Here is a 14,679-nt window from a genome sequence, read left to right as displayed (position 1 = left end):
AGACAGATATGTCATAAAGGTGGGTCAATAAAGTGCAGCCTAACTATTTTTCTTCCTTATCTTTTACTTTTGCAAGGCATGCTGAGTCAGAGGAGTGGCTTGTTGATGTCTGGCTCCTTATTTATGCTGCATTCATAACCAAGTGGGAAAGTAGTATTTACCACATATACGACTGGTAAAAATCCAGTTGAATGGCCCTCCAACTGGTAATTACTATTGGGAAGCTTGTCTGTCATCCCTGAGCTCCATCTTCTCCCACATGCTGAACTCTGACATCACCTAATAAGGAAATTACCTTGATACCAGCATTTGTGGAAGTAAATTTTTTAATTTAACCTTTATTTTATCAGTGAGTCATACTGAGACCAAGGTTTATTTTACAGATTAGCCCTGAATTACATAAATTACATAAAATACACACATCAAAATATAAATACAATATGCGAGCAGAAAGAAAAACACGGTCATAAAAAACAAACACATTCATCAGTAATAAGGTCCTCAATCAGCTTTCTGAATTGGGCTAGGGGCCAATTGTTCCACAATTAAGGTGCAAGAAAACACAGAGACCAAAGGAATTTCCAGAGTTAGCCATCCCTGAGACCGGGTGTGGTAGCTCGTATGTCCACAGTTTAGTAATGATGTTAAGTACAGTGGGTCTTTTTGTAAAAGGGCTTTATAAATTAAAACATAGCAATATATCAACCTACGTGACATCAAAGAGGGCCAACCAACATTCTTGTAGAGAATGCAGTGATGAGTACTAAAATTGTCGCCCGTAATAAATCTCAGTGCACTATTATAAACTGCAACTAACAGCTTTAATGAAGTGGCAGCTGCATTTATATAGATGATGTCGCCATAGTCTAGGACCGATAGGAATGTCTACTGAATAATCTGTTTACTACTAAACCCATTTTTATTCTCAATTTATTCTCATGCATTCAATTCATATTTACAACTTCACAACTCGTAATTACCATCTTCCCATGTGGTTATAAACATAACATTATTACTGCTTATTACTGCCTAACTTCAGACTCATAAAGACATCACAAGTCATCAAGGCAAGTGTCCATTCCCTTCAGAGTAAAAGCTACACCCCAGTCTTTCAGGAAGTTGTTGTAAGCCAGAAGGGAAAGGACTGTTATTGGGCATTGACATGATGACTAAAATGAGTTGGATTGTAACAATTTTGGGGAGAAACTAAGCACAGATAAAGCTTAAGATCAAGAGAAATGGCAACCAGAGAATCATCAACATGTGGTAAGTTTTTTAATCTCAATTGTCTTACATATCAACTTGAGTAAAAGGTTGTACTGTATATAAAGGACAATTTACACATGGCTTGTGAAGTTGTTTTTAATAACTTTAGCATCAATCAGTGTAAAAGTATTACTCTAACCCTAACATGGCCAGTTTAATGTAAGTTAAGATGATGAACTGCCCTCTTCTATCAATGTGGTGCGTGTACTGATATTTGTAGGCAACATTACCATTACTTATAGCAACTATTCATGTTTTTATAATATCCCCATGTACTGTATGTATACTGTGTGTAGCAGGTACATACTGTGTGTAGCAGGTACATACTGTGTGTAGCAGGTACATACTGTGTGTAGCAGGTACATAATGTGTGTGGCAGGTACATACTGTGTGTAGCAGGTACATACTGTGTGTAGCAGGTACATAATGTGTGTGGCAGGTACATACTGTATGTAGCAGGTACATACTGTGTGTAGCAGGTACATACTGTGTGTAGCAGGTACATACTGTGTGTAGCAGGTACATACTGTGTGTAGCAGGTACATAATGTGTGTGGCAGGTACATACTGTGTGTGGCAGGTACATACTGTGTGTAGCAGGTACATACTGTGTGTGGCAGGTACATAATGTGTGTGGCAGGTACATACTGTGTGTAGCAGGTACATACTGTGTGTAGCAGGTACATACTGTGTGTAGCAGGTACATAATGTGTGTGGCAGGTACATACTGTGTGTAGCAGGTACATACTGTGTGTAGCAGGTACATAATGTGTGTGGCAGGTACATACTGTGTGTAGCAGGTACATACTGTGTGTAGCAGGTACATACTGTGTGCGATAAAGCAACATGTGACAGACATCTGATCAAGTTGTCAATACACCACGTTATCAGTAGTTTCATAGTGGCGTAATACACACACAGGTGTATGCTATCTGTGTCTGTTTGTGTATGTACTGTACTTGTGACTGTACATGTGTGTGTTTATATATGTACTTGTGACTGTACATGTGTATGTTTATATATGTACTTGTGACTGTACGTGTGTGTTTATATATGTACTTGTGACTGTACATGTTTATGTTTGTGTGTCTGCCTGTGACTGTACGTGTGGGTTTTTTACAATTTCTTTGTTAATCATTGTGGGAATGACAGTCCCTTTTAAAATGGAAGCTTAATGTCAGACAGTATAACACAAAATGTGCACTAGCATGAACAGTAACTCTGTCTCTCACGTCTCTTGTTTGTGTCTTTCTCAGACCTGAAAGTTGTCCTTCTTGGCGGCAGAAACTCTGGGAAGAGCGAAGTGGGCAATGTGCTGCTGGACAGGGAGGAGTTTGTCATCAAGGAGCGGACCACGTGCTCTAGGAGGGTGGGAGAGGTGGCAGGTGGGTGGGTTACTGTGGTGGACACACCTGGCTGGTGGTGTGACTTCAAGGTGCAGGACACGCCTCAGCTGGTGAAAAGGGAGATAGTGTGCAGTGTCTCTCTGTGCACCCCGGGACCCCATATTTTCCTTATCGTCATTAAGGCACACTCAGTGTTCTGTGAGAAGCGTCGCAGGGCTGTAGAGGAGCACCTGGCCCTCCTCAGTGAGAGTGTGGAGTCACTGTATGGTCGTCTTCACCTGCAGTGACTGGCCTGGACACATGCACATGGAGCAGCAAGTCAAGAGAGGAGGCACGGCCCCCCTGTGGCTGGTGGAGAAATGCAGTCATAGGTATCATTGCCTCAACTTGAAGAGTGGACCAGGTGGAAATCAGGTCACAGAGCTGTTCAGGAAGATGCAGAGACTGGTGACAGAAAATAGTGACAACTATTTTAAAATGGAGGGACTGCTTTTACAAGAGGTGGAGGAAAAGAAGAGGATAGTGGAGCAAAGGGCTCAGCAGAGATTGATGAAGATGCAGAAACAGAGATCTCTGCTCAATGGTGAGTAATCACTGAGATGGTTCTTAGGACACAATGCTTTGCCATATTGCCAACAGTAGATTTTAGAATATTTCTGTTCTATCAAGGCTCTACAGTGCGACCATTTTACTCGCATATGTGCCAAAATATTTTGCTGTGAGACCTGGGAATTCAAAAACGAAAGATTCTAGCTTTATTACCTCAAATGTGGACAAATACAAATACCTAGGTGTCTGGCTAGACTGTAAACTCTCCTTCCAGATTCATATCATACATCTCCAATCCAAAATTGATCTTGAATCGTCTTCCTATTTCATAACCAAGCCTCCTTCACTCATGCTGCCAAACATACCCTCGTAAAATTGGCTATCCTACCGATCGACAACTTCGGCGATGTCGTTTACAAAATAGCCTCCAACACTCTACTCAGAAAACTGGATGCAGTCTATCACAGTGCCATCTGTTTTGTCACCAAAGCCCCATATACCACCCACCACTGCGACCTGTATGCTCTCGTCGGCTGGCCCTCGCTACATATTCGTCGCCTGACCCACTGGCTCCAGGTCATCTATAAGTCTTTGCTAGGTAAAGCTCCGCCTTATCTCAGCTCACTGGTCACCATAACAACACCCACCCGTAGCACGCGCTCCAGCAGGTATATCTCACTTGTCATCCCCAAAGCCAACACCTCCTTTGGCCGCCTTTCCTTCCAGTTCTCTGCTGCCAATGACTGGAACTAATTGCAAAAATCGCTGAAGTTGGAGACTTATATCTCCCTCACTAACTTTAAGCATCAGCTATCTGAGCAGCTTACCGATCGCTGCAGGTGTACACAGCCCATCTGTAAATAGCCCATCCAACTACCTACCTCATCCCCATATTGTTTTTATTTACTTTTTTGCTCTTTTGCACACCAGTATTTCAATTTGCACATCATCATCTGCACATCTATCACTCCTGTGTTAATTTGCTAAATTGTAATTACTTCGCCATTATGGCCCATTTATTGCCTTGCCTCCTTACGCCATTTGCACACACTGTATATAGACTTTTTCTATTATGTTATTGACTGTACTTTTGTTTATTCCATACGTAACTCTGTGTTGTTGTTTGTGTCGCACTGCTTTGATTTATCTTGAACTGATGTCATGCAACAGCAGTTGTTACTGTAAAATTGAGGCTGGCGTTCTGCAGGAGTTGGAGGAGAAGAGGAGGGAAGAACAGAAAAGAGCAGGGGAGAGACTGGCGAGGAGGCAGAAACAAAGAGAGTCTGCCAGATCTCTATTAGGTGAGTTAAATCAATCTCTCTCAAAATGCACTTTAGGTGTCTGATTCTATTCATATTGGTGTGAAATATTTAGGATGAACATTTTCCATTCGCTCATAGAGCTTTAAATCTGACAATGTGAATGAAACACTTTGTATTCATACATTTTATGTCCACAGTAGACGTGTTATACATGACAGTATTTTTATTCGTTTGTGACAGGGGAGCTCTACTGTCCCTCAGAGCTGAGAATAATGCTGCTGAGTGGCCGCAACACAGGCAGGAGCTCTGCTGGAAACACCATCCTGGGCAGAGAGCACTTTAAAGTAGGGTGCCATGCCACTGACTGTGTGGAAGGACAAGGAAAGGTCAGGGGTAAGACTGTGACAGTTCTGGACCCACCAGGCTGGCTGTCAGTGGGTCCTGGCTCCCTGATGCCTCCCTCAGCCTCTGTGGTAACTGTGGTCCTGGTGGTTGTGAATGTGAGCTCCTCCTTCAGCCACACTGTCTGTAGAACAGCAGAAAAACACCTGGAGGTGCTCGGAGAGAAAGTATGGAATAGAACCATGGTCCTATTCACCTTTGGGGATTGGCTGGGGGACACGACCATCGAGCAGTGCATTGAGAGTGAGGAAGAGCCCCTCCAGAGGCTTGTTGAGAAGTGTGGCAACAGATATCACGTGTTGGACAGTAAGAGCCAGGGGACTGGTGCAAAGGTCACTGAACTGCTACAGAAGATAGAGGAGATGCTGGTGGAGGAGAGGCTGGAGGTTCTACAGAGAGGAGAACAGGTTGGGAAGAGTCTTACATTGATGCAGGAGCCAGAGAGGGATGGAGTGATGGGAGAGGGCATAGAGGTCCTTGTAGCAAACCACACAGACACTCCCTTTCATGATGGTAAGCAAGACTGATGCACATTAGATAGAACTTACATTTCATGATGTATTTACTATTTATTCTGACAGAGCTCTCTTGTGTTGCAGCATGTGAGGTGGCAAGTTCAGAGGACCTTCTAACCAGACTGTGGTGGACAGGAGTTGGCACTACCAGAGGCCAGCGGAGGATGGTGGACTGAAGCAAATCACTCCATCCTGGATGTGGAGGGGTTTCTGTCCAGCATGGCCAGCGTGCTTCAGGGGAATCAGGAGGGGCTGATGTGGAACATGGGGGGCAGACAGACGCTAGTGGTGAACCTCCCAGACTGTCTCCACACTGGATTTACTCAAAACCATCATCTGAGATGGAATAGACAGAATGGTAGAAAACCAGTCACCCTGTTCTCTCCAGGACACCAAGCTCTCCTCCTGGTCGAGCAACCCAAAGAACCAGAAAGAATGCTGGTGAAGAAACAGGAAGACATTGTGGATATACAGTCCCTTGGATACCCCAGGCTGAGGGACAGGACCCTCAAGGAGATTGCCAGAACAGGAGGCCTGCAGGCCTTGATTGACCAATGGGGGAACAGTAATTTGGAGGAGCTTGAATCCTTCATTGACTCCTATTTTGAAATGGTGTGGAAGAAAACCATGGGGTCTTTCATAGTAGAGGAGGAGGACTGTCTCACCAGCAACAGCCCAGAGCTGAATGATGTTGGGGAGGATCTTGTAAATAATGGTGGCCAGGAGGTGCTGTCATCCATTGACAAGAAGCTGTCTAAGCTGGACATCCTGGAAGGCATGCAGAGAGACTTGCTGGACCTCAGGACAGAGTCTGGATCGCAGCTGTGACATCATACAGGAACTCAGTGACAAAAGTAAAGCAACACAGAAGCCTGCTGTTCCCTCTGATGCAGGGGAGGCAGACGTGGAGGAAAGTTGCTAGAGGAGAGATGTTCAACAATAACATAAATGATAAGTTATAGATTGGTTTGTTTTATCTAAATATGCCCTAACATCATTGTTCAGGTAACAACTAATTAACAGTATTGATTTACTGATGGAGTTAATGCTAATGGTGAGGCAGGATATTAACTTCATAATGTCATGTGTTTCCACAAGAGGGAGCCCTCTGATAAGAAATTGTGGGGGGTTGGTCTCCTGCATAGGTTACTGTATCTATTCACTACATTAAATATTTCACTACATTATTATGCAAGATACCAGTCATTTTAAATCAGTTATTGTTGATCATTTCCTAGATGATTATTTGATTTATCTTATGAGGCTTGTATAAAGACAGACATATCAGGGTCCATATGACAGCACGTGTCATGCCATAAAAGTAACATATTAAATCATGAAACATATCATACCATCCAAGGGGCGACTCTTTTTTTGTGTTTGCTCATGGGATGACTTGTTCGAGTCAATGTAAATAGAATTGACAGCAACAAAGACTGAGAGCCGTGACCCTCTTAGGTGGTGGGTAAGTTGAGGATGAAAAACTTTCTGACTGTGCTGTGGTGTTGTGACTGTCTGCAGGTGCTGCAGACCCAGCCTCAGCCCACTGGCTGATGACTCATCTCTCTACAGCAGAAGCAGAACATGTACAGTAGAACTGGGCTGATTCACAACTAGAAGGGAAATACTGTAGGTCTTCACATTGGGTAGCTACTGTTCATAAATAAGGGCTTGGAGTTTTTCCTCTTCAGGTCATATGGTTAGGAAACACTTCAGGTGCTATTCACAGTTTCTCTCCATCTTGCAACATGCTGAGGTGTGTGAGAGGGAGAGAGAGAGAGAAAAACGGGGGAGGAATAAGGAGAGAGAGAGACTGCACAAGAGAGAGTGAGGGGGAGAGAGGGAGAGCAAGAGAGAGAGAGAGAGATGCAGAAACAGAGCATGTCTTAAATTACCTTCAATCTCCAGTTAATGAAAAACAGGAAGTTGGTTCAGGCAGACCAGACATTGTGTTAGCTGAGAATACCATAAAGCTGGAAGGCTACATTTCTAAACCCTTTCAGAATTTGCCCAAGAGCCAGAGAGATGAGTCACACAGACACATACAGCGGCTAATAGATTTCTGGCTGGGTAAGTAAACACTTTGCAAAGCCTGGTGCAGTCAAGGTCAATCTCTATCTACTTTTAAAGCCAACATGTAAGAATCTCAAAGTAAAGTGTTTTTATAGGGCAATTTTGTTGAAATTGGGAAATGGGAAGACATTAAAAAAAATGTTTTTGCCAAGCTATTATTTTTTTGACCCTCTAGTTTTTGCTGACCCTCTGAACAAGGTTACAACGTTGACAGATTGATGAAAACATATATGTTTTATTGTCACATACACCAGATAGGCAGTACTGTAAAAAATATTGACACTCAGACATTGCAGAATTACTGAAACTTAGGCCAAAAACCAGCCAGACAATTGTACTTTCCTCTCAATACTGTTTTTTGTCAACCTCTAGTTTAACTCTCTACATCCAAAATTCAGCTTTGTTAATAGCAACACTGGGTTATTTTTAGAGTAAAGAAATCCCACAGCCACAAAGTGAGGCTCTTGGGGCATAAATGCATGTGTTTTATTTTTGACACATAGCCTCAGCATCCAGTCTCTTCCCTGGCCTGGTGTGTTTTTCCCTACTCAGACTGTAAGTTCCATTCTAGGAGCATGCATTATGCAGCGATCCCCAGAGTGCTTGGAGAGAGTGGGGAGGGTCCCACCTGGTGGGTTCAGAGTGCATCTCCCCACCGCCCACCTTAATGGCCAATGGGAGAGAGGGTTGTGACTGCCATCCCAGCATAGTCTGGACTGGAGAGAAAGGAGAGTAAGTACAACATGGTAAACAGAGAGGGTATGGGATGTTTTAATATGTTGTAATATGAACCATGGCTCTCAAAAAACAGATGTAAACTCCACTCTTAGGAAAAAAAGGGTTCCAAAAGGGTTCTTCGGCTGTCCCCAAAGGAGAACCCTTTTGGGTTCCATATAGAACCCTCTGTGGAAAAGTTCTCCTATTGGCACAGCCGGAGAACCCTTTTAGGTTCCAGATAGTACCTTTTCTTCTAAGAGTGTAGAAGGGAGGAGGAAGGGAAAGAGTGGTGAGGAGCAGATTTGGTGTTTGCAAGACTTCCTCCCACGGTGAGCCAAAGAGGTGACTTGTTTGCAATCATGATCTCTTTATCTCTGTCAGTCTGTCTCTGCATCTCTCACTGCATTATTCCCCCATGAATATCAATCCCCCTTTTATCCACTCCTCCCTCTCTTTCTCGTTCTCTTGCTTTATCATCCATCCTCCTTTATCTTACGTCAGTCCTCCAATAGCCTAACGTAGGAGAAATAGAAAGACGTCTGAGCGAAGTTCCCACTTCCGATTTTCAGCGGAAACGGAAGTGAGGTTGAAAATACTCCATCCCTGAAAAGCAGATGTTAGCGTGTTCTGGCGAGTCAGCATAGGATAGTCGTCCCCCCCCCCCCCATCTTCCAGCTCCAGTTGTGAGTCTCAGCCCTCCCCACTCATTAAAAAAGATTTGCAGCTCGGACGGAAGCTGGAGAGAAATGGATCTCTCAGCGTGATGGCGGTGCAGTGGCCGTTTGGCCCAGGAGACAGTCCTGAGCCCACATTCATCTCCATTAGTAGGACAGCCCAGCGCCCAGCCCAGCGACCAGCCCAGCGCCCCCCCACACACACACACATACGGGATCACGTTTCACCGCCTGCTATTTTTCCAGGTGGAGAGAGAGGATGGGAAAAGGAGGGAGGGAGAGAAGCAGGCATGGAGGGAGGGAGAGAGAGGGATGATTTAGACTTCATGAAAAATAATCAGCCATCCTTCCCTTCTCCACGCTCCAATGTCATGACCCCCCAAGGGGTCGATGTCTGTCTGAGGTGGTACACTGTTGATCAGGGGGAGGCCTGAACTTCTATACCCCATAAAGAGTGCATCTTAATATGCATGGGCCATATGCTCTCTGATTTCATTTGAATAAAAACAAGCTGTTATTAAAAAGCTGCTGGACCCAACTGTCATAATGTTTATCTACTAAAAGTTAATTTAGATCGATATAATAACAAACAATAGTGAAGCTTTCAAAATATGCCATGGGACCCAGAAGGATTCAGAAGGATTATATTGGGGGAACAGGATAAGGCTTGTGGTCAGGCCCTTTTCCTAAAATTAATTATTATTATCCATAAAATTATCCCTGTGGGACTAAATTTGCTGGTCCAGGGAAAGTCCATCAGGTCCACTTAAGTGGGGTGGTGGGGGGGAGGGGGGGGCTGTGATTGGTTGGCACCTGGCCTGAAACAGAGACCGCTTGGCTTACCCAAGAATGCAAAGGTAACTGAACTAAATGACTATCGCCCAGCAGCACTCACTTCTGTCATAATGAAGTGCTTTGAGAGACTAGTCAAGGATCATATCACCTCCCCCTTACCTGTCACCCTAGATCCACTTCAATTTGCTTACCACCCCAATAGGTCCACAGATGATGCAATCGCCATCACACTGCACACTGCCCTATCCCATCTGGACAAGGGAAATACCTATGTAAGAATGCTGTTCATTAACTATAGCTCAGCATTCAACACCATAGTACCCTCCAAGCTCATCATTAAGCTTGAGCATTCTCAGCCCCCTCCAGTGCTCCCTGTTCACCCATGACTGCGTGGCCATGCACGCCTCCAACTCAATCATCAAGTTTGCAGACGACACAACAGTAGTAGGCTTGATTACCAACAACAAGACAGCCTACAGGGAGGAAGTGAGGGCACTCGGAGTGTGGTGTCAGGATAACAGCCTCTCACTCATCGTCAACAAAACAAAGGAGATGATCGTGGACTTCAGGAAACAGCAGAGGGGGCACCCCCCTATCCACATCGACGGGATAGCAGTGGAGAAGATGGAACGTTTTAAGTTCCTTGGCGTACACATCATGGACAAACTGAAATGGTCCATCCACACAGACAGTGTGGTGAAGAAGACGCGACAGCACCTCTTCAACCTCAGGAGGCTGAAGAAATTTGGCTTGTCACCTAAAACCCTGACAAACTTTTACAGATGCACAGTTGAGAGTATCCTGTCGAGCTGTATCACCCCCTGGTACGGCAACTGCACAGCCCACAACCGCTGGGCTCTCCAGAGGGTGGTGCGGTCTGCACAACACATCACCGGAGGCAAACTTTCTGCCCTCCAGGACACCTACAGCACCCAATGTCACAGGAAGGCCAAAAAGATCATCAAGGACAACAACAACTCGAGCCACTGCCTGTTCACCCCACTACCATCCAGAAGGCGAGGTCAGTACAGGTGCATCAAAGCTGAGACAGAGAGACTGAAAAACAGCTTCTATCTCAAGGCCATAAGATTGTTAATAAACAGCCATCACTAACACAGAGAGGCTGCTGCCTACATACACAGACTTGAAATCATTGGCCACTTTAATAAATGGATCACTCATCACTTTAATAATGCCACTTTAATAATGTTTACATATCTTGCAATACTCATCTCATATGTACAGTTGAAGTCGGAAGTTTACATACACTTAGGTTGGAGTCATTAAAACTCGTTTTTCAACCTCTCCACAAATTTCTTGTTAACAAACTATAGTTTTGCCAAGTCAGTTAGGACATCTACTTTGTGCATGACACAAGTAATTTTTCCAACAATTGTCTACAGACAGATTATTTCACTTATAATTCACTGTATCACAATTCCAGTGGGTCAGAAGTTTACATACACTAAGTTGACTGTGCCTTTAAACAGCTTGGAAAATTCCAGAAAATTATGTCATGGCTTTAGAAGCTTCTGATAGGCTTATTGACATAATTTGAGTCAATTGGAGGTGTACCTGTGGATGTATTTCAAGGCCTACCTTCAAACTCAGTGCCTCTTTGTTTGACATCATGGGAAAATCAAAAGAAATCAGCCAAGACCTCAGAAAAACAATTGTAGACCTCCACAAGTCTGGTTCATCCTTGGGAGCAATTTCCAAACGCCTGAAGGTACCACGTTCATCTGTACAAACAATAGTACGCAAGTATAAACTCCACTGGACCACGCAGCCGTCATACCGCTCATCAACATAATGTAGGCCTACATTTGTGTTTGGATGTTTTGGATTGATAAGTAAGCATTCTTTGGATTGCCATTTCACAATTGGTGTATTATTTATTTATTTATATGGTTTATTTCATTGGATCAGGCACACACTTTGATTATCCTATTAAATGTAATAATTCATTACTAAATATTATTCAATAGAAGGGAGCTGAGGAAGTCCAGTGCCTGCAGAGTTCAATGAGAGCCTGAGCTCAGATCACATTGTGGAAGGGAAGGAAGCAGGGAGGAAGAGAGAGGAGATCAGGTTATCACTGATGGTTATTCAATACCATGCCACCAACCAATCAGATTAATCCCTCTCTGTGCCTGGCTGTCAATACTCATCACTAAGATCGTCTGTGTTAACACTTCTCCTTTCCTCCTTCCCTCGTTTTCTCTTTCTTTCAGTTCCACTCCTCTTTCTCTGCTACACTCATCTCTTCCCCTTCTCATCCCCCTCTCTCACCCGTTTTCTCCCCCCTCTATTATCTTGAACCCAGTAACCCTCTCCTCTCCTCTCCTCCCTGGTGCTGTCCATTTAACAGATAAGAAGAAGACATCCAGTGGAGGTCTTGGTCTCAGTGGTTGTTAAGGATCCCAGGACACTCATACAGAGGATGAGAGGTTTAAACGATGGTCTCCTGGCTTAGTTCCCATGCACTCTCACATACACTAAGACACTTTGATCATTCCACTGTTTGATATGCTGAATACATGACTAGCTGCGTGTGTCCAGAACAAAATAGCTGCGACGCCTTAAACCCCCTCCCCTCAATACATATTGTATGTATTGAGAGATATAAATGAAACCATATCAAAGTGCAAATAGCAAACTACTGATAATAATATGCTCATAATAAAATACATAACTGATATGTTCTTGAAATGTTATACACACCATTTTACACAATACAATAATAACAGTATTGTTGTGGAAAATTCTAATTCTGCCACAACAATACGCAATAATAATCTCCCTCCCCCAGAGAAGACCCCAGGGGAGGTTTCAAGGTCCCCACCTCCCAACATCATCAATATTCACCCAGAGCAGACCATCCATTTAGCTGATTAGAGCTAGTAGCTCAACCAGACTGATTAGAATGGGAGGGGAGAGCAGAAGGGAGACTAAAGACAATCACTCCTCTCTTTTCTGTTGCCAGTATGTGGTGGTGAGTGTCCAGTTGCAAAATACTGCTATGCATCCATCCACCAGGTTGGGTTCCTACATGTGCCCCCATGTGCTCTACGACACTCTGTACAATCAGTAGGAGAAGGGAGGCAGGACCCACTGGGCACAGACGTCAATTCAACATCTATTCCACGTTGGTTCAAAGTAATTCCATTTAAATGACATGGAAACAAAGTTGATTCAACCAGTGTGTTCCCAGTGGGGAGTTTTCCATTCTAGTCTACACACACAACATGAACAACCTAGCATCTATCCCACAAATGGAAACGGGATGCTGTGTTTATTAGCTGACCTGCCTGTTTACAGACAACATCTTTCTCACATCTGGGGGATGTCAGGGGCACACTGGACTTCCATCCTGTTTGCTGAATTCTCAGACCACATCCTCAGGGCCAACAGAGGACCACCATGTCTCTATTTGTCTGACACCCTCTCACTCCTCAATGCTCTAATGGCCAGATAGAGACAGACCTGTCTATTACAGTTTGGTCTATCACCTGTACAAACACAGGGAGCCATGGCCACTTCCCTGTGATATCCTCAGGATCATCCCCTCTAACAGGTCAGGTGCTTTACAACTTGGTCTCCCCAGCCTCAATGCACCTTGCCACAACCCTGACCACTGATGCTGTTTGGCTTTGTGCTGCTGCCTTACGAGATAACAGCAGGGGAGCGGGCGTGAGCAGGAAGGGTGACACGAGCCTGTCGCCAGGTTTGTAACCAGGAACAGGGTCGAGGGACTTTACAACTACTCAGGACCATTACATAACACCTGCCCATTGCTTATGTTAGTATTGTTTTTAGATGTTGGGCTTTTCTGTAACCATTCTCAGGTGATAGCCTATTCCCTTCTTAACAATAGATACACACATGTGGTGTCCACTCTCTCCACTCCATGCTGAAATGCACACCAGGCTGTGACCTCATAGGGAACAGTCCACCTCTTAGATCAGCCTCTACCTGCCTGGTCCCAGCCTCAGTGCACACTGTGCTGATTGGCCCTAACTGATCATTTGTCTGTTAATGTTCTGTATTATGTCATGTTTCATGTTTTGTGTGGACCCCAGGAAGAGTAGCTGCTGCTTTCTCAACAGCTAATGGGGGATCCTAATAAAATACACTGCTCAAAAAAATAAAGGGAACACTTAAACAACACAATGTAACTCCAAGTCAATCATACTTCTGTGAAATCAAACTGTCCACTTAGGAAGCAACACTGATTGACAAATTTCACATGCTGTTGGGCAAATGGAATAGACAACAGGTGGAAATTATAGGCAATTAGCAAGACACCCCCAATAAAGGAGTGGTTCTGCAAGTGGTGACCACAGACCACTTCTCAGTTCCTATGCTTCCTGGCTGATGTTTTGGTCACTTTTGAATGCTGGAGGTGCTTTCACTCTAGTGGTAGCATAAGACGGAGTCTACAACCCACACAAGTGGCTCAGGTAGTGCAGCTCATCCAGGATGGCACATCAATGTGAGCTGTGGCAAGAAGGTTTGCTGTGTCTGTCAGCGTAGTGTCCAGAGCATGGAGGCGCTACCAGGAGACAGGCCAGTACATCAGGAGACGTGGAGGAGGCCGTAGGAGGGCAACAACCCAGCAGCAGGACCGCTACCTCCGCCTTTGTGCAAGGAGGAGCAGGAGGAGCACTGCCAGAGCCCTGCAAAATGACCTCCAGCAGGCCACAAATGTGCATGTGTCTGCTCAAACGGTCAGAAACAGACTCCATGAGGGTGGTATGAGGGCCTGACGTCCATAGGTGGGGGTTGTGCTTACAGCCCAACACCGTGCAGGACGTTTGGCATTTGCCAGAGAACACCAAGATTGGCAAATTCGCCACTGGCGCCCTGTGCTCTTCACAGATGAAAGCAGGTTCACACTGAGCACATGTGATAGACGTGAGAGTCTGGAGATGCCGTGGAGAACGTTCTGCTGCCTGCAACATCCTCCAGCATGACCGGTTTGGTGGTGGGTCCGTCATGGTGTGGGGTGGCATTTCTTTGGGGGGCCGCACAGCCCTCCATGTGCTTGCCAGAGGTAGCCTGACTGCCATTAGGTACCG

The 14,679-nt window shown here is 44.8% G+C and overlaps 2 protein-coding genes across 2 annotated transcripts; both read left to right on the top strand.

Annotated features, from left to right (window-relative positions):
- Positions 1–1,023: 1,023 nt before the first annotated feature.
- On the top strand, positions 1,024–2,898 carry LOC115170701 (GTPase IMAP family member 4-like). Its single transcript, XM_029726937.1, has 2 exons — positions 1,024–1,266; positions 2,522–2,898. The coding sequence occupies exons 1-2, from the start codon at positions 1,239–1,241 to the stop codon at positions 2,896–2,898; spliced, it is 405 nt and encodes a 134-aa protein (XP_029582797.1). The 5' UTR covers positions 1,024–1,238.
- On the top strand, positions 2,883–5,775 carry LOC115171539 (GTPase IMAP family member 2-like). The gene is made up of 4 exons (XM_029728470.1): positions 2,883–3,194; positions 4,368–4,461; positions 4,663–5,337; positions 5,424–5,775. The coding sequence occupies exons 1-4, from the start codon at positions 3,192–3,194 to the stop codon at positions 5,513–5,515; spliced, it is 864 nt and encodes a 287-aa protein (XP_029584330.1). The 5' UTR covers positions 2,883–3,191; the 3' UTR covers positions 5,516–5,775.
- Positions 5,776–14,679: the final 8,904 nt, after the last annotated feature.

The sequence above is a fragment of the Salmo trutta genome, chromosome 32 (genome assembly GCF_901001165.1).
Source record: "Salmo trutta chromosome 32, fSalTru1.1, whole genome shotgun sequence".
Taxonomy (NCBI): Eukaryota; Metazoa; Chordata; class Actinopteri; order Salmoniformes; family Salmonidae; genus Salmo; species Salmo trutta.
The sequence above is the reverse complement of the archived record's forward strand: the minus strand, read 5'-3'. Positions and strand labels throughout refer to the sequence as shown.